Source organism: Terrapene carolina, unplaced genomic scaffold, assembly GCF_002925995.2.
Source record: "Terrapene carolina triunguis isolate 2854851 unplaced genomic scaffold, T_m_triunguis-2.0 Scaffold228, whole genome shotgun sequence".
NCBI lineage: Eukaryota > Metazoa > Chordata > Testudines > Emydidae > Terrapene > Terrapene triunguis.
Window position 1 is genome coordinate 1274438 of NW_020664579.1, and position 23716 is coordinate 1298153.

General features: G+C 47.8%; 1 protein-coding gene across 3 annotated transcripts in view; it reads left to right on the forward strand.

Moving 5' to 3' along the window:
* Positions 1 to 23289, forward strand: part of ZNF395 (zinc finger protein 395) — a 36039-nt gene extending 12750 nt beyond the window's left edge. For 2 of the 3 annotated variants that reach the window (XM_026656339.1, XM_026656337.2), the window contains exons 4-9: positions 2835 to 3070; positions 3913 to 4013; positions 8064 to 8322; positions 10885 to 10977; positions 11366 to 11469; positions 15580 to 23289. In XM_026656339.1, coding sequence (XP_026512124.1) covers positions 2835 to 3070; positions 3913 to 4013; positions 8064 to 8322; positions 10885 to 10977; positions 11366 to 11469; positions 15580 to 15691 — 905 coding nt within the window. In that variant the 3' untranslated portion in view covers positions 15692 to 23289. The remainder of the gene's footprint in view (positions 1 to 2834; positions 3071 to 3912; positions 4014 to 8063; positions 8323 to 10884; positions 10978 to 11365; positions 11470 to 15579) is intronic. The other variant, XM_026656338.2, reaches the window with a different exon arrangement.
* The last annotated feature ends 427 nt before the right edge of the window (positions 23290 to 23716 follow it).

The window sequence follows — 23716 nt, forward strand, 5'->3', positions numbered from 1 at the left end:
ATCGCCTTAGTCTTGCCAGGGCTCAGTTCGAGCCTGCTGCTTTCCACCCAGCCGCTGATTGTAGCTAAGCGCTGGGAGATGGGGCCGATTGCATTGGCTGTAGAGCTGGGTCGTGCCCGCGCACACCTGGCATTCAGCCTGCATTTTCCCAACAGCATGCTGTAGACCTGGAATAAAATGAGGGAGAGGATTGAGACTGTGGGGATGGGGGTCGGGGGGCTGGAGGGGTCTGTGACGACCCTGTGAGCTCAGGCTGAGAAGAAGGACTTGAGCCATTTTCAAGTGTTTCCAGGCACCCTCGCAACTTCTTGGAGGCTGGAGAAGAGTCTGGTGCTAAATGACAAGTCAGTCAAATGCAGCAGAGAGGTGCAGCCAACTGACTGGCTGGAATTCCCCTGTCAGTGAGTGGGAGGAGGACATCTACCAGGTGCTCGGTCTGACCCAGGCCCTGGCCCATCCTGACTGAGAGGGATCCAGGATACTGGCAGCTGACAGCTGGTAGCTTCTTGATTAGACTTGGGTCTAATTCCCAGCTCCTTAGACAGGTCACATAACCCTCTGGGCCCCAGGTTCCAGGTCTGTGAAATATGGTCTATGACTGAAAGGCGTTTTATTGTACAAGCACCGGCTTTTATTTGAAATATCCCTACTTGGTTTGTTAATTTTGTTTTTTCATATTTTCTATCCAAAAATTTTGTAAAGTAACATATTTTTTTAAGCCCCTCCCTACTTCAGAGAAATGTTCAGGGTCCGGTTCTGACCTCGCTCATGCTGGTGTCTGTCAGGGGAATATGAGGTCCGAATCCTTCTTATAATATTACACAGGGGAAAAAGGCCAGGGACACGGCCATTCTGCAGAAGTGTCCCATGGCGTGTATGGGCCAGCAGCGGCGCATGTCCTGGGTATCTCCTGCAGAGGGACCTTTACTGGGCTTTTGCTACAAATCCCTGCATAAGTGGGTCTGGTTGTCACGCGCAGCACGCGGGCAGGGAGGAGAGTGTAGCTTAATGTCTTGAGTTCCTCCCGGAAAGCCTGAGTTGGGAGCGCCGGGAACCCGTTTTAATTGGGAGACAGCTCTTTCGGCTGGCCCCCTCCTCCTCTTATTTATTCTGAATTGTTTGTTCTAATTATCAGGCCTAACAGATTGGGATGAACCAACTGAGAATTGGGGGGAGGGAGGAGGAAGACTGGCTTTCCAAAAGAGTCTGCGCATGGGAGTGCTGGCTGTTCAGAGGCCATGGGGCTCAGTGAGCAGGGTGCTTTGGGACAGCTGCTTTAATGCGGGTCTTCCTGAACAGCTGGCCAAGCTGGGAGGCCATATACATTCCTCGAGAGAGAGAGGAGAGCATAACCCTGCCATGTACGATAGATCGGCAAGACCTATTCTGGGAGCCACAGGCATGGGAGCACTGAGTGTCCGGCTCCTTTTTTTAGCAGCGGCTCCATTTCCAAGTAGTCAAGTGGATGTAGGTGGTTAAAAATAGGCGTCTGCAGCTGTGGGAAATGGCCATGTCCTGCCACTGGCTCACTCTCTGCGCGGGGACTTGGCTCTAATTAGCAACAGGCAAGCCCTCGAGGGGCTAGGCCTGAGAGTCTCTGCCACAGCCCTGCCCAGAACGCTTGGAAACGGAAATCGGGTTAAAGCGGGAATAAATGAACTTGCATTCAGACCATCCGTCACTAAAGGCACAGCTAAGCTCTTCCGTGGAGAGAGTGCATGCAGGGCAGCTGTGCCAGTGTCCTACATTATAACGTGCATTCCCCTAGAGAGCAGCTGTGTCTCGCTGAACAGCCCAGCAGCTTCCGTGCCCTTAATTGAAAAAGTCGCTGCAAGAGTCTATTGAGACATTGGCGGGAGGGATAGCTCAGTGGTTTGAGCATTGCCCTGCTAAACCCAGGGTTGTGAGTTCAATCCTTGAGGGGGCCGTTTAGAGATCTGGGGCAAAAATCTGTCTGGGGATTGGTCTGTTGGATTAGATGACCTCCCGAGGTCCCTTCCAATCCTGATATTCTATGATATAATCAGCCTTCTGTGCCATCTGGGGAAAAGTTTGTCTTCAAGTCGATGGAGCCTTTTGGTTCCTGGGGGAGTAAATCTCCATGCCAAACCAGATTCCCAGTTCTGGCTGGGCCAGTGATGATGTGAGAGAGGCTTTATTGTAGTATTTCAGCCGTCCTGTTGCCATCCTGGCTAGAACCTGTAGCTGCAGAACTGTTGGAGGAGGAGGAAGATTCTCTGCTCTTCTCTGAAATCTTCCATCCAGGGCTCTCAAAACGCTTTATGACGGTGATTAAACGAATCCTGTGAGGTAGGCAGCATTAGCTGCATTTTACGGAAGGAGACGCAAAGGCAGAGGGAGGCACAGGGCCACGCAGTGAAGCGTTGAGAGAGCTGGGCATAGAATCCAGGGCTCCTGGTTCGCAGTCCTGTGCAGTAGGGAGAAGGTAAATGTTACACATGTTGTTTTGAGCCTGAGGCCTGTGGTTTAAGTTTTGGGCCAAAGGTCTGTGGTCTGATTGCGTCCACGGCATCCTTAATGGCGACGTAACCCCGGGGAAAGTGCGTTATGTGTCTCCCCACCATGTCTGATCCACAGAGGATGTGAGTGTTACAGGCCCTGGTGCTTGGTCGAGCTGTAGGGGGACGGATGCTTGTAGCTTCAGAGGTCCGTGATTCAATCCTGGGTGTTGGTCAAGATGGAGGTCATTGAACAGACCAACTGGAGAGGGGCAGGGGGCTGGGAGCAGAGCTACCGCATCCCGCAGGCAGGAGCTATGTTTGTGCCTATTGGTTTTAATGTCTGTTCCCTTCTCCTCTTTTCCCCTGGCTCAGCGTCCCAGGCAGCCTGCGACTCATGGAAGGAGAGTGGCGACGTGTCAGACAGCGGCAGCAGCACCACCAGCGGGCACTGGAGTGGCGGCAGCGACATCTCCACCCCATCGCCTCCGCACCCTGAAGCCAGCCCCAAGTACTCGAGCGAGGCCTTGAGCTCCCCTCAGGCTGACGACGGCTTTGAGACGGACTCGGATCCCTTTCTTCTCGATGAGCCTGCCCCAAGAAAGAGAAAGGTACCAGGGGCAGGGGGAACTTTGCTGGGAACTCTCAGTCATGGGATCTGCACTGCCCGGTGAAACTGACAAGGTGTTTGTAAGTTTCACCTGTCTCTGAAGCTAGCAGGAGAGAGCGGAAGCAAAGTGCCTCTTACTAACCCTTGGCAAGCTTCACCTTGAAATCCCAGAGCAGAAGGGGTGCTAGGGATGGGAGAAGGGAAGAGACCCCAGGGATACAAAGGGGATTGGCGGGGAAGAAGAGACAGTAGTCCAAGGGTCAGTTGCCTGCCATCTCCCCAGATCCTGCTAGTGACTCCGGAGTGCTCCCTGCTGCCCTTCACTCCTGTCCTTCACCAGCATTTCCCACTCTGCCTGATATCTATGGCCAGAGTAGGGAGCCAGGGGCGGGTCAGGGGAGTGCTCTGTTCCATGCACCGAGCTCTTTCTCGGCTCAGTTCCCCGCTCTGTCCACATGGGCCAGGTGGAGCAGGCGCACTGATCATCAAAGGGGCCGGAGGGAGGGGGGAAGGAATGTATGGGCAATAAGCAGCTTTGATGTAAACTTTAGGGCAAGAGAAAGAGGAGCGGAAAGGGAGAAACGGGCAGGATGGGAGGGGGGATGTAAATCCAGACACCTGGCGTCTTCCTTGTGTCTGGCTGAAACTTGGCACCTCTGTGGACTGGCACCTTGAGAGGGCCAGGGACGCCCAGGGAATGGGGTGGATGGGACAAAAGGGCAGCATCATGAAGCCTGTTTTCAGTGATCCTGAGTGAATCTTAATTCTCTGGGGCTGTTTCTGTCCCTTCTGAGCTGGGCTAGGGAGTAACCTTTCCGTGCCATGGGGCTGTCTTTCTCCTAGAACTCGGTGAAGGTGATGTACAAGTGCCTGTGGCCAAACTGTGGTAAAGTCCTGCGATCCATTGTCGGGATCAAGCGTCACATCAAAACCCAGCACCTTGGGTAAGACCTTGAATGGCGATTAACCTGCAGAACCCAAGCAGGGCCGGGGCGGGGGGGCTGGGGGCAGAAGGAAGAAGGAATTTCACAGGCTCACAGAATTAAAAGATGGAATCGATTTGGCAGGACATAGTCTCCCAATTGAGGATGTATTGGGTGTCAAACTGGTACTGCCCTGGCCTGTATGAAATGAGTTTGGAGCTTCTCAGTCCAGTGCCCACCAGTTATCCATGTCACCAAAGGCACCATCATTGTTGTCCCTACGTGTCAGCAGTCTCTGCAATGAGGCCAGGGATTGAAGGGGCCCTGGGGAATGAACTCCCCTCTCACCCTTGAAGAGGAATCCCGTTGGGGCAGGGCTAACGCACTGCGGCTGCTTGGTGGGTAAAGCACGTCAGTCTCCAGAGCTGTGGGTGCAGAGTTCCTGTCACCAGCGCTTAGGGCAGATGCCAAAGGATTTGCTGCTGCACTTGATCTCCACTAAACCTGCTGCTTGGACTAGTAGGGAGGGCAGGAAGCTACCCTGGCTAGAGAATTGCTGCTGGCCCAGATGGCTGGTGGCTGCCATAACCTGCTTTCCAGCCCTCCCCGAGCCCTGTCCCTCTCGGACACCACCGGGATGGGCCGGATATGGTAGCTCAGGGCTGCGTTGCCCACCCCATGCCCTTCCCTTCTGTGCTCTTCTCCATCTTTCCATCCTTTTCTCCCTCCCCCATCTCTCTGTGTCCCTCTTCCCTCACGTTTCCTGCTCCCTTGCTCTGTTAACTCTTCTCCTCCTGCCTTCCACCCCCACCTTCGCCCAAGAATACAATAAGAAAAGGTAGATTTGCCAACCATCATTCTGCTCATGCATTGCATCCCTTTTCTCCAGCCTCTCTCTGTCTTGTCTATTTTAAAGCAGAAGCGCTTTGGGACTGGAACTGTCTCATGTGTTTGTGTGATGGCTGCCACTTTGGCCAACACCCGGGAGCGAACCGGGGGCCTCCAGAGCTAAAATTATGAGTCTCTGCAGCCCGAGCTAAGAGTTGGGCGGGAAGTGAGGTTGTATCAGGCTCATACAGAGGGGGATGCGTTACTGACCAGTGCGTTACATTTGGCACAATGGAGGCCCTAATTCTGTTTAGGGCCTTTGGACACAGCTAAAATACAAATAAATAACAATGACGGAGACTGGGGGGTATCAAGAAGGGGAGATGGGATGTATCTTTAAAGTCCTTCCCCCCCCATCCCCCCCCAGGGTAGTAGGAACTGAGACAGTTAAAACTGGTATTTCTTGGAAACAAGCCCTTTGCTTTATGCTCCTCTTTAAGCTGCTAATTAACTGAACAGAACTCAAGTAATGACTATAGTCCAGTGATTCTCAAACTTTTGTACTGATGACCCCTTTCACATAGCAAGCCTCTGAGTGCGACCCCCCCCTTTATAAAATAAAAACACATTTTAATATATTTAACACCATTATAAATGCTGGAGGCAAAGTGTGGTTTGGGGTGGAGACTGACAGCTCGCGACCCCCCATGTAATAACCTCGTGACCCCCTGAGGGGTCCTGACCCCCAGTTTGATAACCCCTGCTATAATCAAGTGTCAGAGGGGTAGCTGTGTTAGTCCGGATCTGTAAAAAGTGACAGAGTCCTGTGGCACCTTATAGACTAACAGACATATTGGAGCATAAGCTTTCGTGGGTGAATACCCACTTTGTCAGACGCATAGTCGCTCAGTTCACCTAAGGCCTGTTTCTGATGTGGCGGGGCCCCCTAGTGGCAATTCAGGGTTGGTTCTCCAGGCATTGCAAATTCCCTAAAGCGAAGGAATGTAAAGGTGGGACATGAGTGAGCTGTAAGCGCCTCTCTCCCAGTCCATCAAGGGCCCAGAGTAAAGAATAAGTGGCTGCACCTCCAGCCAGAGGGGCCCCTTGCTGCCTCGTCCAACTGATACAAGCACAAGCCGCAAAGTGTGACACTTCTGCATTTGTACAGCAACTGTGGTACAGTGAGGAAAGAGGCTTATATCACACAAGAGCAGGACGCGCAGGGGAAGCTAACGTCCCGTCAAACCTCCTGCTTTGCTAATGTTTCAAAAAAAAAAAAAAAAATCCAGCCTCAAATGGAAGTTGGTTTTAGTTTAATTTTTGTGTTCCATGGTCTCCCTGCTGTACTGAACAAGTTATCACAGAAGAGAAGCTGTGTCTGAGCATAGGGCTGGGAGCCAGGAACTCCTGGGTTCAAAGCCATGGCCATGGGCAAGTCACAGTCTGTCCGTCCCCTTGTGCCTCAGTTTCCCCATGTGCAAAATGGGGATAATTCTTCCCTTTCTTGTGGTGTTGTCCATTCTAAAAACCTATGGCTGCCACTCAGTCCCCCATGCCAATGTGGTTTTACAGCCTCACATTTTCCTGTTTTGTGAAATGTTTTTTCTCTCGCCTTGTTTCCATGTGAAAGCTCCAAACAAACAATGGGGGAAACTAACTATACAGAGGACGTGGGGAAAGTGACAAAACACGAAATACTGTCAGGTGCACAAAATAAACGTGCTGGCAATATAGAGAAAAAACCTCTTTTCTAATTTCTTTCCTACACTCCTCTCGGGTTTTATTTGCAACAATGACAGATAAAACAAAATTAGTAAGCAGTGAGATTTTTGAAGCTGATGATGTCTATTTAACTAGTTAATACTTCTAAATCCCTTTGAAGATATAAAGCACCTTCCCATATACGTGCTAAATATTACTGGTGCAGTGACTGTAGACCATTGATACCCTAAAGCTTCAGGGTATGTCTGGACAGCATTTTGGAGCCCTCAGGAGCAAGCCTCCCAGCCCAGGTTAACAAAATAGCGGTGTCCACACCGCTTTGAAGTTGCTGTTTCAGCCCCAGCCACAGCTTCAAAGCGTTGTCCACACAGCTATTTATACAGCTCTCACACAAGTCCCGTTAACCCGAGTCTGTCAACCAGATCTGGGATGCTCACTCCAGCAGGCTCTAAAATGCTGTGTAGATGTACCCTTAGGCCTGGTCCACACTACCCCCCCACTTCGGACTAAGGTACGCAAATTCAGCTACGTTAATAACGTAGCTGAATTCGAAGTACCTTAGTCCGAACTTACCGCGGGTCCAGACGCTGCAGGCAGGCTCCCCCGTCGATGCCGCGTACTCCTCTCGCTGAGCTGGAGTACCGGCGTCAACGGCGAGCACTTCCAGGATCGATCCGGGATCGATGTATCACGTCTAGACAAGACGCGATAAATCGATCCCAGAACACCGATTGCCTGCCGTTGGACCCGGAGGTAAGTGTAGACGTACCCTTAGAGTCCAAAGGTTTGCTTGACACGTCTTCCGTACTTTCTGATGTACGTGACACAACACAGGCGATGCTGAGCAAAGGAACCGAAGTAACTGAATCTTTATGCAGCCAGGAAAGAGAGAAAGGAAAAATATTCATTTCCCAAAAGCAGCTAACAACACTGGATCTGGTGGCAGGAAAGGTAGATGGTATGAACGGGGGGTCACAGAATATTGCCAGAACTGCATGCTGATGTTGCGTTACAATGTTTTACTGGGTCAGCATGTGCTGGTGCTGCTATGTGATTATTTCGTAGCCCTTTGCATCTCCGTTTGGGGACCAGCCAGCTCTCCGGGTTTCAGTACGACTGGTGTGGGCAAGCCCGTCAGCATTCCTGCACTGAGCAATAGCTCGCTGTTGTCTTGAGTGTCAGAACTTGCTTTGTTGGCAGAGGAAGTGTTGGCCAGGACACCTGGTCTCTTGGAAAAGTGCGTGGAATCTTTAATCCGAGCCGGGCCAAAGAGACCCTTGGTTTAACAGCATAACTGAAGAAGAGAACCCTCCGCAAGGGTGACCCCACCTACTGCCTCTCACTGTCAGCTCTGAGAACGAGCTTGAAACCGGGGCAGGTCTTGAACCTGTGATTTTTATAGCTCATTGGTTGAGTTCTGCCACCCGCCTCATGCTGGCAACTCACACAGGTCTGATTGGAAGGGGGAGTTACTTATCGTGGTTATTGACTCATACCCTTTCCCCTTTTAAACCACCACAGAGATGGCGCAGACTCTGACCAGCGGAGGAGGGAGGAAGATTTCTACTACACCGAAGTTCAGGTGAAAGAAGAAGCTGCTCCGGAGTCTGCCACCAGCCCCACCTTTGGGTCCTCGCCCATTGTCATCCAGCAGGCCCTAGCCAAGCCAGAAGCCTTGGCTTTGGACCAAGCAACCTTGGAGTCTCACCTCCCAAACAGTGCCCTCAGTCAGTCTGCCCCCAGTTCCTTCTGGCATATCCAGGCTGATCATGCCTATCAGGTATGTTGGCCACTTATGGAAACAATGATGGAGTGGCATCTGGCATCCTCATTCTTAGGGGGCATTTGTTTTCATATCTAGTGACAAGGCTCAGAAACCAGCTGGTTACTTATAGAATCTTCCTTACCACATCAGACCAGTGGTCCATCAAGGTCAGGGTCCTGCCTCTGGCAGTGACCAGTGCCTGATGCATCAGAGAAAATAACACATAGTGTATTCTGTAGTGGTTGGAAGGAAGGAGAAAACCTCCTTCCTGGACCCAGCAGTTGATCAGCTAATGGTCTGATTCTCCTTGTTGTTTTGGCTTGGATAGCTACAAAAGTTAGTGATCCTAAAATGATCCAGTTCTGTTTTAAAATCCAGCCACAATATTTGACTGTACCTCCTGCTGCAGTGAGTTCCACAGATTGGCTATAGGTGACATAAAGTATTTTGATTTGTTGGTTTCAAATTTACTTAGTTTTGATCCAGTGTTTCCCTGATTTTCATACTGCAAGACAGCATATGGGAGGAACTTCATTATGTCTTGTAAACATTTGCAGCCTTGGTGTCGTCCTACCTGCTGGCTAGTCCTCATAACCATGGAGCTGTGGATCCGTAACTCTTTGTTTAAATGATTAGTGGATTTCTTTCGCCAGCCTATATAACGCAGTCATTCTCTTGCTATGAGCACTCTAGTTTCCAGCCACCCTGTAATTAGCCAGCTTGGTGGTATGCAGCACGTCCCTATGTATGCAAATAAAACACAAGAATGTAACTATACCAGATCCTTGCATGTCTTGGGTATTAGGAGTCCCAGTTCAAATGCCTTTAAATACGTGGGCAGCATGAGGAGCCGATGTAATTGCATCACTTGCAGTTCCCTGCTAAAACTGTTAGGCCTTCTCTACACACACACAAGGGTACCTCTTTATATCTTTTTAGTTAAAGCGATACAACTGTCCTATTGCTTATGGTGTTATACGAGTATAGGCGTGTTTAGGCTGGTGTCGCTTATTCCTGTATGGGGAGGGGAATACGCTCTACTGATATACGGCACCTTATATCTATTTGCACGCTAGGGGCAGGTTACAGGGGCTTGTACTGGTATAACTACATAGGTAAAAAAAAAATCACCCCCCTACCCAACCAAGTAATACTGGTGAAAAACTGTGTAGACCAGGCCTTACAGCCCAGGATATCCCTGTGTTACAGAGGGGACAAGTTCTGGAGCTAAGGCGGCATAAGCATTTCCACTGTAGCTCCCTGTCTTCAGTCACTTTCACCTTTCAGGCGTGGTCTCTGCCTGAAGGGAAACTGGGTTGTGTGGAAAGTGTGGGAAAAAAAAAATGTATCCTGTTGTTTGAAGTAAGGGGGGCGGGGAATACACATGGGGGTATGTGGGAGGGGCAGGGAATCTTGTAACATTTTTCTGACTAGCCCCACAGCCCAATCAGCTGGGGGTTGAAATTGAAATGTGTGTAACTACCTTGGAGAAATCCGCTTCAGGGGGAAACGTTTCTCAGTGCCCTGGGGCAGCTTGTTTGGAAGGAAAGAAAGCAGTCCGCTGTGCGTGAGCAGTACCCCTTGCATAGAAAGAGAGCAGTTAAGGTTGGAGAGGAAGAGTTGCCCTGTAGTCAAGGCACTAGACTGGGACTGGGGAGATCAGGGCTCAGTTCTAGACTCTGCCACAGAGTCCGTGTGACCTTGGGCAAGTCATATAAGGGTAAAAATTTCAAAGGTGCCTAAATGACTTGGGAGTTTAAATTCCATTAGCGTTCAGAGCCGAAGTCTGTCGTAAAAATGGGACTTAGGCTTCTAAATCACTTTTGGGAATTTTACCCCTAATTGCGTGCCTTGGTTCCCATCTGTACAATGAGGATAATATTTCCTCTCCTCCCCTTCTGTCTTGTCTCTTTAGTGCCTGTCTTCAGCGCTGGGGTTGCTTTTTGCTGTATATGTGTATGTATGTACCTACCATAATGAGGCCCTGATCTTGGCTGGGGTCTCTGGGCACTACCATAGTACAAATAAATAATCGTAAGGAGGGTTGCTGTGCGCATATGGGTGCCGAGGCTGCATGCTGAGAAGTGAACTGAAGGTGTAGCCCTGCTAAGGGTGGGGGACTCTGCCTCTGGGCTCTGTAGCAGGCCAGCAGCTGTGCTAGGTGTCTGCCCAGTGGAGCGCAGAGTCTGTGCTGGAGCAGGGGCTCTGAAGGCTGGTATCCCACAGCTCCTGTGGCTGGCAGGTCAGGTGCCCTCTTCCGCAGACCTTATAAGGGTCCTGGAGAAGGTGTTCTGGTGGGACCTAGTGAAATCGTTCCAGGTTAAGGAATTGACCTAAGAAACATCCTTTAAAAACTCCATTAAGAGAACATGCAGGCTGCATGGTTAAGAGCGCAAAAGTCAGGGAGGAGGGGTATTGAGGCTCGGGGGGTTAAGGTGTTTGGCCAATTCACCCAGTGAGCCAGTGATAGTCAGATGGAACCCAGGAGTCCTGGCTCCCCTGTCCTTACAGTTACCAACACTGCCTCTGAAGGGTTAACATTAAACCACTAACCTTTGCTCCCCTTTCCTTCTACAGGCCTTGCCATCAATTCAGATTCCGGTGTCACCACACATATTCACCAGCATCAGCTGGGCTGCTGCCACCTCCACCATCCCTTCTCTCTCCCCAGTGAGTCCTGCTTGCTTGGCTCTCTTTTCTTTACACGGTTAATTGCACCTTTGAAAGGGTGATCGGGTGGGGTGAGAGGGCATAGGGAGTGGGAGTTTTAAAGAGAACCTGGTTTAGCCTTTGTCACTCCCTGAAGCTTATGTGCTGTCTGAGGGGAGATCTGTGCATTGCCACCGGCTCAGAGGACACGGCACCCCGTGGTTGAGCTATGCAAGAACATATCGGTTCTCTGTGCTGCTTTATGCACGCAATAAAATCAGTCTCCAGAGGCTATTGAGTACAGAGGCTGGGCTGGATCCGTCTGACTGGACAGACCTCCTCAGCAGCGAGCGAACTCTGTCTGATGTGTGTGATGACTCATAGATTTGGAATTGATTCTCATGTGCAGGTTCGAAGCAGATCACTGAGCTTCAGTGAACACCAACAGCCAACACCAATGCTGAAGTCACACCTGATCGTCGCGTCTCCTCCCAGGGCTCCCAGTGGCACCAGGTAAGAGTTTGCAGGGAGGGGAAGCAGGGTGGGGACCATGCTGCCCTGGTACTGTTGGAGAAGAGAGAGTGTTAGCATAGGAAGTAATGAGCAGATACCACATCCTGCACAAGGACAGTCAGGTGTGGTTACACCATTGCAGATGGGACAGTGAGGGAGGAAGGATGCTGCTGTGATTGTGTTGTATTAATTTAGGTGGACTGTATGGGCCCAAAGAGTCAAAGGTGTTAACGTGACCCTGTCACTGACCAACATTAAACAGTGTTAAACAAGGTTCGGAGTTTGGTAGAGAGACTTAGTACCACGGCAGACACACCATTTAAACATCCTTTTAACCTTTTATTAAAGATACACACAAAAAAGGAAAAGCAGTTAAAGCATTTGGAATGTAAAAGTATCAAGTGAGGCTCTCCTTTTAACCACATCCCTTGTTGCCTTTAGGTGAAGAGAGTTTTTAGATGGAAAAACTTCTTGTTTGAAAGTCTTTCGGTGGTATGAAAGATGGTTGTAACTGTCCTTTTGGGGGAAACATGGGACTGACGACCTGGGTTCTCTTCCCAACTGTGCGACAGAGTCTCTGTGATCCTGGGCAAATCACTTAACCGCTCTGTGCCTCAGTTTCCCCATCTCCAACTAATGAGGATAATAATAATATTTTCCCCAGCAACTTAGTGAGGCTAAGCTGTTTGTGGCAGCGGCCATCTTTGTTCTGTGTTTGTACAGCGCCTTGCACTGTGGGGTGCTGCTCCATGAGTAGCTGCGGTAACACAAATAATGTCCTCAGAGTTCTTTGATATCCCCAGAGAGAAAGTGCTGTCCAGGGGCCAACTATTATTGACTCACTTCTGTCCTGGCCCAGATCTCTGGCCTTGTCTCCTACCAAGTTTCCTTCTATCTCCTCCGCTCTGCACAGGAGGACAGCCTTGTATTTCCTAATGCAACCCCTGCCAATCCCTGTTAACCAAGCCACCAGCCTCTCCTGGCTCGGGAGCCTCCCTTTGAACTCTCTTGACCACCTGGCTTACAAGAAGCGTGAATTAAAATGATAAGAATGATAGGTAATGAAACCTCCAGATGTGCACGTACCCAAACTGGGTCATCCCGTGACCTCACTACAGACCTTGTCCTTCCTGTGTCGTGTCCCCGGCTAGCTTGGAAACTGGCATCAGCACCTTGTCTTTTGATATGTTCCTCTGATGTGCCCAGCATGCTTTTGGGCACTGTAGAAATCATCGATCCTCGGGGACTGGGTGATCTAGGATGGTGAGATGTTGATGGGAATGTTTTAGAGGCTTATAATCTTCTCCTGTGGCTATTTTGTATTGGTTAAAGCCTCATCACCCTTCCAGCCTGCATAGCCTCCTTGCTGGGGCTTCTGCCTGAATAGGTCTCTTCAACCCAACCTTTTTAGCCTTGTACAAGACATTAACGGAGTAGCCCACACATGTCTAATGTGCATCCAGGTGATAGGCCTGGTGCTGTCACACCAGCATAACTCTACGTTGGGCAGGGATCTACACTCGTGGTCCCCTGAGTAGGTTAGTGCCCTGCAGGGGAATTGCCCCATGTTCCTGAGAGAACCTCAAGAAGCCTTCACCCGTTCAGGGACCAGGTGCATTCCTGCCTAGTCCAGGATTACCCTGGGGCCTTCCTCAGCAAAGCCCAGAGCTGACCCGTCCATATTTCAAAAGCTGTGTGAGAATCTCCTGCAGTAGCCTCAGTATCTCCTATCCCCGTCCCAGAAGGCTCCTGTTGCTCTGGGCCCCCAAACCTGAGGGGTCAGTTGCTGTCCTCTGCCCCCTTCCATCTTGTTCCTGTTTAAAAAAGGGAAATGACGACGTACTTTCTGCCAGCCCCAGCTCTGGCATGAAGCTATGTGTGGCAGTATATAAATAACGGACCTCCACTGTATCATGCTTTGGTTCTCCGATTTCTGGAGACTAGCCTTCAGGTGAAGCCATCAGACTTTCCCACCCTGCTAATTTATGTCAGGCTCATATCTGTTCCAGTGTGTCCCTTCAATCCAGCAAGCTGTTGTACACTTGGCAACTTCTTCCTCTTTGTTGTCTGCATGTAATAGCTTTGCCTAAATACTTAATAACTGGGGACACTGTTCTTCATTTCTCCTCCTAAAAACTCTTGTGTAGCACTGCTGGTACAGAGTAGCTGCCACACTCCACCCCAGAGGTGACTGCATTTCAATGGTGGATGACTGAACCCTGTACACCTTTACCCCGATATAACGCTGTCCTCGGGAGCCAAAAAATCTTACCGCGTTATAGGTGAAACCGTGTTATATCGAACTTGCTTTGATCCGCTGGAGTGCGCAGCCCCGCCCCCCCGGAGCGCTGCTTTACCGCGTTATATCCGAATTCATGTTATATCGGGGTAGAGGTATATGAAGTTTGTCTGCTGCTTTGTGACTCGTCAGAATGAAAGCGGGTATTATTATGTATTTGAATTATTGCCCCAACTAAGATCAGTGAAGACCCCTATTATACATAGGCACTGTCTATAATACACATAGTAAGAGACAATCCCTGCCCGAAAGAGCTTATGATTTAAATAGACAAGAGAAATAAAGTGTGGGAGAAAGGAAGTGGTGTTATCCCCATTTTATAAATGGGGAATTCATAACACAGATCAAGTGGTTTGCCATGGATCACACATGGAGTCTGTGGCAGAGCTGGGAATTGACCCTCAATCTCATGAATCTCAGTCCGGTACCTTAACAATAAGACCAGCCTTCCTCTGTATTAGAATTCTAATAATGGTGCTATGGAGATGACTAGTATTGCTGAAAAGAAGGAAACCCTTTGGTTTGAATTTCCACTTTCCTTGGACTTTGACGTAAGTCTGGTCTACAGCAAAAAGTTAGGTCAACCCAGCTACGTCACTCAGGGGTGTGAAAAATCCACACCCTTGAGAGACTCAGGCCTTGTTTACACTTGCAAGTTAGAGCGCATTAAATCAGCCCCGGGCGCCCTAACTCCTGAGGTGTCCACACTGGCAAGGCACGTAGAGTGCCCGGACCCCACGGCTGGAGCACTCCTGGTAATACACCTCCACGAGAAGCATAGAGCTTGCTGCTCCCAGGCTTGAGTGCCAGGGTGTCAGTGTGGATGACATGTTGCATTACTGCACTGTGATTGGCCTCTGGAAACGTCCCATAATCCCCTGAAGTCAAGTGGCCACTCAGGTCATTGTTTTGAACTCGGCTGCAGGAATGCGGATATTCCCTTTCAAAGCTCCGTTTCTGACAGCCGGCATGCTTGTCTGCTCCGGGACAAAAAGCAAACCATTACTGTGGAATGCTCCTGCCGCAGAGGCGTGCGTGCGTATGTGTGTGTGAGAGAGGGGCGGGGGGTGGGGGTCGATGTCAGGCTTCCCCCTTCCCCCTGCCACTGTCTGAACTTACAAGATAGCATGCTGACACATGCTGCCCCCCATGCTTTGCAAACCCTTTCCAAAGCACGCTGCAGCCACTTGCACACTGGGATAGCTACCACAATGCACTGCTCTCTGTGGCATTGCAAGAACTGCTAATGTGGACATGCTCCACAGTCACAACGAGCGCAGTGTGAACACCCAGCAGCGCTTTCCCTGCTGCTGTCTCAGAGGGCTGGTTCAACTCCCAGTGCTCTACATCTGCAAGTGTAGACGTAGCCACAGTTAAGCTGACCTAACCCCCAGTGTAGGCAGTGCTAGGTCAACAGAAGAATTCTTGCGTCGACCTAGCTACTGCCTCTCAGGGAGGTGGATTACCTACACCTACGGGAGGTTCCCTCCTGCCAGCATATGTGGTGTCTACACTGAAGTGCTCTAGCAGTGTAGGTGCAGCTGCGGTGTTGTAACATTTCAAGTGCAGACAAGCCCTTAGAATTCTAGAAGCTGCCCCATAGGAAAGAGATCGTACAGTGGGTTCAGTCCATCCCTCTGCTATTGCAGGATTGCTGTCTACTGTGAATGTCTAATGCTTTGTTCACACTGGGGCTTCCTCCTCAGGTTTAGCTCAACCTTGCATTGCGTCGCACATGCTCTTTTCTCCCCTGAGCTCTGTAACGCTTTAATAACCATGTCACCGTCTGGGTTATTTTTGTTACGCTGCAGAAAAGTCCGTGGCGAAGCCAAGAAATGCCGTAAAGTGTATGGAATTGAGCACCGAGATCAGTGGTGCACGGCTTGCCGGTGGAAAAAGGCCTGCCAGCGATTCCTGGACTGAGCACATGAACGTTTCAGGAGTATTGAATTTCTCTCTCTCTCAGCCGAGAGCACCCAAAGTTGGTCATTGCTGCAACCAGGGCACAGCAAACTTGGAGGTATCCATCTCCTGTGGCTTCAGCAGAGATCTCAAGAGCTGCATGTAAATTCCAAGTTCTGTATATTGTATGTCAGCTGGATTTATTAATTTTTTACACTTTCTGTGGGTTTTTTACAAATGTTTTTAAAAACAAAACTAAACTCCCATTTTATAGTAAACATAGGGAGGGAAAGAAAGAGAGCTGGTTGCTTGGTGTTCACAGGAGACTTGTTATTTGGTAGTCCAGGGACCAAAGAACTTTTTACTGATCTCCCAGCTCAACAGTAAAGTCTAATGAACTTTCAGGTCAGTAGCTGGGATAAGGAGGTGAGGATCATCTCTCTCTGTTACTTGACTGGCTAGAAAGCTCGAAGTCTGCTGTTGTTTAAAGGGACACGGTCAGAATAACCATCATAGTTTAAAAAAGGAAAATGATGTTCATGCTTTACTAGTAACACCTTAAATTATTGGACTGGGAGGAATTTAAAGTTCTTTCCTTTGCTTTTTACCAATGATACTGTGTTTACTTTTTACAGCTCTCCGCTCTGACAGTAAAGCTGGACTTGCTATGTCTCTGGTCAGTTTCACTTCCTGGTTTTTATGTGTTCTGATACAGCTGCATCAGCAATGTTGAAATCTTAAAATATACATCTACATATATTTTTATCTTTTAATTGAAAAATTTTTTTTTAAACGAAACTATTTTTTTTGTTTATCTTAGATTCATGAAAACAGCTTATTTCTTTGAAAAACAGAAATTTTGGGTCTAACGGTGTCTCTTTAAACTACAGGGAATGGGTTTTTATTTTGAAACCTGATGTAGCTTTCTGCAAAGTTGGCAGGATCAATATTGTTAACCCAAGAGGACTAAAAAGGATGGACACACAAAAATTTAGGCCCCAGTTCAGCAAAATGCTTACATACATTTTTACATTCTGTTGAAATCAGTGGGACTAAAGTACATGCTGAAGGAGTTGGGATTACTTGCATGCTTAAAGATAAGCACGTGCTTATGTCATTTGCTGAATGAGCATCATAGATAGGTATGTTATGAAATTCTGAATTGTGAAAGATGTCTGAACCCAGCTTTCTGGCTTTAATTTTTTAAAAATTCATATTCTCTTTACATGATTCAAATGTTTCTGTTTTGATGATCTGTCTTTGTGTACAGTTTACCGTCCTCATGGGGTAGAATTTGTCCCTGTTTGCCTGATTCTCACTTATAGCAGTGTAACTTCAGGGGAGTTACTCCTGACTTGCACAGGTTTAAATAAGAGAAGAATCAAGCCCGAGGAGTCTTTCTGGAATTGCGGGGGGAGGGGTTGGGAGAGCTGGAGGGAAAGATCAAAGGTTCCAGAGGCCCCTCTGATTTTGGAGAAGAGCACCATTTAATTCACCACCAGCAGTCCGGTCCAATTGTTATTGTTTTTGGTCTTTGCTCTCATGACTGATCAGCCACATGTAGGAAGTGCCCAATCTACTGTCTGAGCTGTGAAAAGCCACTTGGCAGCAAGTGCAGTCCAGCCACAATACCAGCACACACATTGCAGCTGCTGTGAGGAGCAGCAGAGTGCATCCCATGGCACAGTGAGCTGTCCTGTGGAAGTTTGGCCCTGCATGGACAGGACCCTGGCGACCAGGATGCTAATGTCAGTGTCTCCGTCCATCTCACTGTGTGGCCTTGGAGCACAAAGGCAAAGAATTTTGTTCTATACGTCCCCATTTTGTGTCTTGGGGAGTCAGTGGTTGTTTCCATCATTGAACCCAGTACGGTATGCGATGGTAGCAGTGAGGGTTGACTGGGACACTGCCCCCAGAGTGTGCCATTTTGATCATGTTGAACTCAGTGGGTGTCACAAAAGTGCTCTGGCATAGTCGCTGAGGAGCCATGGTTTCTCTTAACGGGGCAAGGAATGCCCCTGTCACTAAAGCCATTCAAGTGCTACACTCTGTTGTGCAGAGAATCCTGGTGCTGTGAAGTCTGTTTTGTTTGTAAATACAAAATGGCAGCTACACACCAGCCATGTGGTCCATGTTGTGCATAACTCAGCTGCAGTCAGAGTTGAGGGTTGTGTATTAATGGGAGTGGGTGGGAAGGGGGTCATTGGACTTTTTGCTGCGTTTTTGATAATCATAGGCCATAAACTGCAGACCTCAACCCATGGGCAAGGCAGAAACAAGCCTGGTGTATTTTTAAGGACCATATGATTGACTACACTTTCTTTGTAAAATCAATTCATGTGACCAGGAAGGTGTTGTTTCCTCCCGGATCAACGTGAGCCTGGTTGATAAAGGGGCAGGTGGTGCAGTCAAAGGGGGTTATATATGGGCGTGCTTGTTGGTATTTTTTTTGTAATTTTGTACATATATACAGTATATTGTTTTAGAACCCAGTCTTCTGCTTGCTGTTAAATTGGTGGATGCCAAATTGGCCTATGGGAAGCAGGAACAAAGTGAGTGTGTCTCCCCATTTGTTTTTTTTTTTTTAACCTAGTCCACTGGTTCTCCAGTGGGGTCTGAGCCAATGGAATCAGCTAGGTCTGATTCAATAGGGTCAGGTTCTCTACCTGGGTCCATGTGGGTCTGATGCAAAGTCCATTGAAGACAATGGGAGTCCTTCAGTGACTGCGGTTCAGACACTTTATGAAGGAAGGAGTCCATAAGAGGCCCTCTCTTACACTTCAGTCCCTCCACTGTGACTCTTACTCAGATGACCACCATAAAGAGCTAGCAGTTTGAGATCCACTGGCTTAGTGTAATGTGAGAAATGTGGATTATGAAAGCAGACAAGTTGCTGAACAGGTGACCTTTAAAGGAAAACTGCAGTGATTTGTCATAACCGGTGTTATTAAGCCCCAGGGAGGTATTATATTTGACTAAATACTGTAAAGGAATGACATTTCAAAAGATTTCAGACATCGTGGTTGCTCTGCCTCAGAAGTACCATTCAGAGAAAGGGGTTGATGTTGGTTGAAAGTCAGTCGGGGCTGCCATTTTCATGGTGAAGAATTGTGCTTCCCAGCAGCCAGAGTACTACTTGAACCCTGACAGGACATCGTTGAAAATGGGGCCGTTCGAAAATATTTTCTATTTATTTTTAAATGTTTCAGTTGATTTAATGGTTGGTTTTAACCAACTTCTTGTATTAATCAAAAACAATGTAAAAACCCCACAAACCTTCAAAACAGTCTAATTTCCAGGTGTTTTTACTTGACTTGAATTTGCTGAATCCTAACCTGCCAATGCACCTTTCGGTTTATTAATAATCCGTCTTTATTGTATTTCAGGCACTAGGGGCCTACTCTTGCAGTGCTTGTATGAGTACTCCCAGGTACCTCAGCACTGCAGTGGGACTACTCACATGAGAAAGGGCTGCGGAATTGGATACATAGTTTAACCACTGCATTTAAGAGCTATCTTTTGGGTTACACTGCAGTTTTCCTTTAAGGCTGACACCTGTGCCCACTGATAAAATTATGAAAGGAAACCTCTTGTCTCCCAGTTTGAACTCTTGATGTTGGATGCTGCTTACTTGCATGCAAGTGCTACTGTGTTTTTTGCACTCGAGTTATGGAAGGTTAAAGTAAAACTGACTAGAACCATCGCCTGCAGTTCAAATAGAAGTCTTTTTTGAGGCCCCAAAAGTTCAGATTCTGATTTTATTAGTTGTTTTTCATTCCCAGTTCTGGTACCAGAGAAATGCCTCATCTCTTATTCCTGGCTCTGCTGTTTAAGGTTTTCATCTCTCATTACTGTAGTATCTGAGCACCTCATAAACTTTAATGTATTTTTTTCTCACAACACCTCTGTGAGGTAGGGTAGTGCTAGTGTTCCTATTTTATAGGTAAAGAATTGAGACACAGAGAGCCAGATTTCTAAATGTGCTAGATGCCTGTTATGGGGCTCCCCATCCCAGAGCACTCCCTTATGGCGTTGTCGTCTATCTGTCCTGGAGAACCCTCTTGTGATGGAGTCATCTCTCTCGTGTAGTGGGGTACTTGGCCCTCTGGCTACCTCCCTCTAGAGTCCCACCCCTTTTGGGCCATGTGTCCTTAATGTCCTTCATCAGTATTAAAACACACACAGTGAACCAAAAAGTCTTCTGCCCCATCTGGGGTCTTCAGTTCCAGTCTCTTCACCGAGTGACAACAAGTGAAACAGTAACAGCAACTCACTTCCAGCTTTATGAGTTTGAGATTTCAGTCTCTTTCAGTTCCCTTTAGTCCTCTGACCTATTGTCAGGACACTGACCTGCAGGGCCTCAAGTCCTGCCCCCCCTCCCTAGGGGGCCCGCGCCTGTAGTTAATCGTGGCACCTGCAGTTTATTCCGCTTTCCCCCGTCACAAATCTGGTCACCTCACCAGATGCTATGAGGAGAAATCCAACCTTCTTGATCCCCAGATGTGTTTTAAGCCTCCAGAGTCTGAACAGAGCCCAGGCACTGTTCCAATCTTGAGATTCCCTACGCATACTCTTGGAGCACAGATCCTCTAACACTCCCTCCGGAGAGCTGTGACCTCGCCATCCACTACCCAGCGCCTGGAACCAATGCTGAGACACCACAGACTCCCCTTGTAGCGTAAACACCCTGCTTCCCAAAACCGCACCAAAAGTGTGAGCCTTCTGGGTTACCGTTCAACCCTCTCAGGGGACGCATAGTAGTTGTGACATATAATAGACACTTTGCGCAGAGTTCTCGAACGCTGCTGCTCTTTACTGAATCATACAAGAAATACACAGATCCATACAAAAATAAAAAAAACTATGCTCATTTCCCTGCCTCAGTTTCTTCACCAGGGCATTCTTTGGGCTGGCGTCAGAGCCTCTGGGACCAACCAGGTCCTTCTGCTGTGGACCGTTGGGTTCTGAAACATGGAGTCTTCTCCCCAGCTCAACGACTAGTACTTTCACCTTGACTGATCCATGTCTTTCCTTCCTTCTTCCCAAACTTCCTGTGTGTCTCTCACTCTTCTCCTGACCTACCCAACTTCAGTGTTTTTTAAAGTCTAGCATTAACACCTAGGTATCTTTGTTCTGTTTGGTACCTTTCTGTTCTCCACTTCTCGTTCCTTCCTTCAGAGAGGTAGGGTAAAACTGTTTTCCCCCTAGGCCTAAACTCACCCACTGTTCCAAGGCGTTATCACTTATTAAGTTCTAAGGACCTTCTGTTGTATCTGGTCTACTAAGAGGATGTGATCCAGCCCTGCTTAGCCCATAGTGGATACGCATAGCTGGAGGAACATTTGTGATATAGCATTTTTCATGGTAACCACTTTATAGTAACTTTGTAGTATCAACCAGAAGTTATAAATTGTACAGATATGGGGTGTGACAACTTGGGGGATCTATATCAAGGTCCTTCTTCAGACTTTCCCCCCCGAAGAGGAGTTCCACCCTGCATTTCCTCTAAGTTCCTCTCCTCCCTATCTGGCCACGCCCTCTCCAGGTGTAACCAGTTGGGTCACTCAAGCTCTCCAGCTGTTCATTAAAACCTTCTTTGCTGAACTTCTCAGATCAGCCCCAGCCCAGGGCAGTTACCCCAGGTGCAGACCAGCTCCCCCTTAAAGGGGCCCAGTCACCCCATGACACCATCTAATTCCCATTGATTTCATTGGGAGTTAGGCACTTACATACATCTGATCCAGAGAGACTAAGGACCAGATTTCTAAAGATCCAGACATAGGCACCTACTGGGATTTTTCAGAAGCCCCTACCTCATGGGAGGCGTAGTAAGGAATTGAACCCCCAAGTCTTTTGAGTTACAGCCTAGCACCTTAATCACTGGACTGTCGTGTCTCTCAGGAAGTGGAGAGGTCCAGAAATCTTATTGGAGAGCCTATTTTATGACCTTTTTAGAACAATTTGCAGACTTCAAATAAAGCCATCTTAGCAGTTTACTGATTGTAGTCTCCTCTCTCTCTCTCCAGCCCTGAGATTGGAGGAACAGGACACAACTCACCCTGCCCACCCTTCGCTCGCTTTCTCTGGGACTGTTGGGCCCTTCTCTTGCTTAGGACCCTGCAGTTCATAAGGTCAATCTGGGTCACTCAGGAAATTAAAATAAGCATCCAGACTCACGGGTGCTGATCAAACCAATCCTATGAGCCTCTTTAAGGTTCACCCCTCAATAACTGGCATTGTAGCATTGAACAATCCAGAGTCCTCAACCCAAACATTTGTATGTGTTATATATATGTTTATTTCAAGGATAATTGTTTTGCTGACAGAAGATTGGGTTTTGAAAAAAAAAATAACATTTTGCTTTTGTTAAATGTGATTTTTAAAAAACGTGTAAATGACTTTGGAATAAGCAGTCACCTACAGAATCATGTGGTATACAGTATAACCTCGCTAAGCGGCACAAACTCTTAGGACAGAGAGGAATGCAGAATTTATCTGCTATTGCCATGGTATCACAGGCGTGTGTGGGATGGGAGGAAGGTAGGCAGGAGAGAAGTATTACACCACTAACACACACTAAATACTGTCCACTGGCTTTTTTTCCCCCTATCTTGCAGCACCTTTGTTTATACACATAACCATCTTGCAATGCCTGATTCCAAAATGAAGAGCACTTAATAATAATACAAAATATTCCTATATAAGATCTTTTTATCAGTGTTTTTTAAAAGATTTGAAAGGGGATGGGGGATTCTTACACTTCATTTTGAGGGCTTTTGCGGTACAGATTTAACTGGACAAAATAGTTCTTAACCATATGGTGGTTGTTTTATATGTGGGTGGTTTTTTGTTGGAACAGCTGGTGCAGGTATTTTTTAAATTTTATTTGATTACACTTTTTTTATTTGTTGGCAGAAATGACACAGCAAGATTTTTAAAAGTTTTTGTTTTTTCTTCACTTTTCTCAGCCTAATTTTCTAACTTGCTTCCAACCACACTTGGTAGACTCTACTTTTCCTTCTGTCACTCTTATATATGCATAGACTCCATGCTTTAGAGCTTTTCTAATCTTAAGCAAGTCCCCCTCAACCTCCAAACATTAGGTAGCCCTGACCTGTGAATTCAGCTAAGAAACACCTCCCATATGCCTCTGTTTGGTCTGATTGTCTTTTTGTGCATGTATATGTATGTACATAGGAACCTTTCTGCTAGGCATTAACTGGAGTGTGTCCAGCCTACACGTTGTGACCCTTCATTGTGGATGGGATATTGGACCTCTAAAAGAAGCAAAGCAGTTGTGTTGTGTGAAGTTCAGCACCTGGTGACTCCCCCGCCCCATTTTGTCACTCTACACCTCCACTGGATTAAAGTAATGGGAAGTCTTCAGGTAGATACACAAAGCTAGGGTAGGGTGTAACTTGGTTCTTTGTGGAGTTATGGGATATGAGAAAGTGTGGAAAGGATGGGACATTTGTCACCAATAGCTGCTCTTTGGCATGCTATTCAGCTTAACGGGGATATGCCGTATCAGTGAATTTCTCTCATTGGAGCTTTTTTCAGCTGTCTTCCAAGTATTATTTTTATTGTAATAAAATAAAAATGTGAAATGTAATTTTTACAGCAGCAATATAAAATATATTTTATAAGAAATAAAATGAAAAGTTGCCTGATATCAGACTGTGTCCTTTTTTCTTCCTTCTGTTTAAGTACAGGTAAAGCAAGAAAACACTGTGTACTGGACTAGAGTAGCTATTACATGTTTCACTGTTTAGCCTGATGTTCATGTCCCAGAGCGCTGAAGGGAACATTTTTTCCAGCTTGATGTATCCTAACTTGAGACCACTTTTGCTTGGCTAAAAAGTCTCGTTCTTTATACATTGTATTAACCTAGTTTTTAAAGCAGGCAAGAGGCTGGAATGGCAGCTGCATTGCCTCCATTATGTACAGCAGGGGTGGGGAACCTATGGTCCACGGTAAGTCTCCGCGCCGTGGGCTGGAAGCCCTGAGCCTCGGCACCCCTCTGCAGGGCTGGAGCCATGAGCGCTG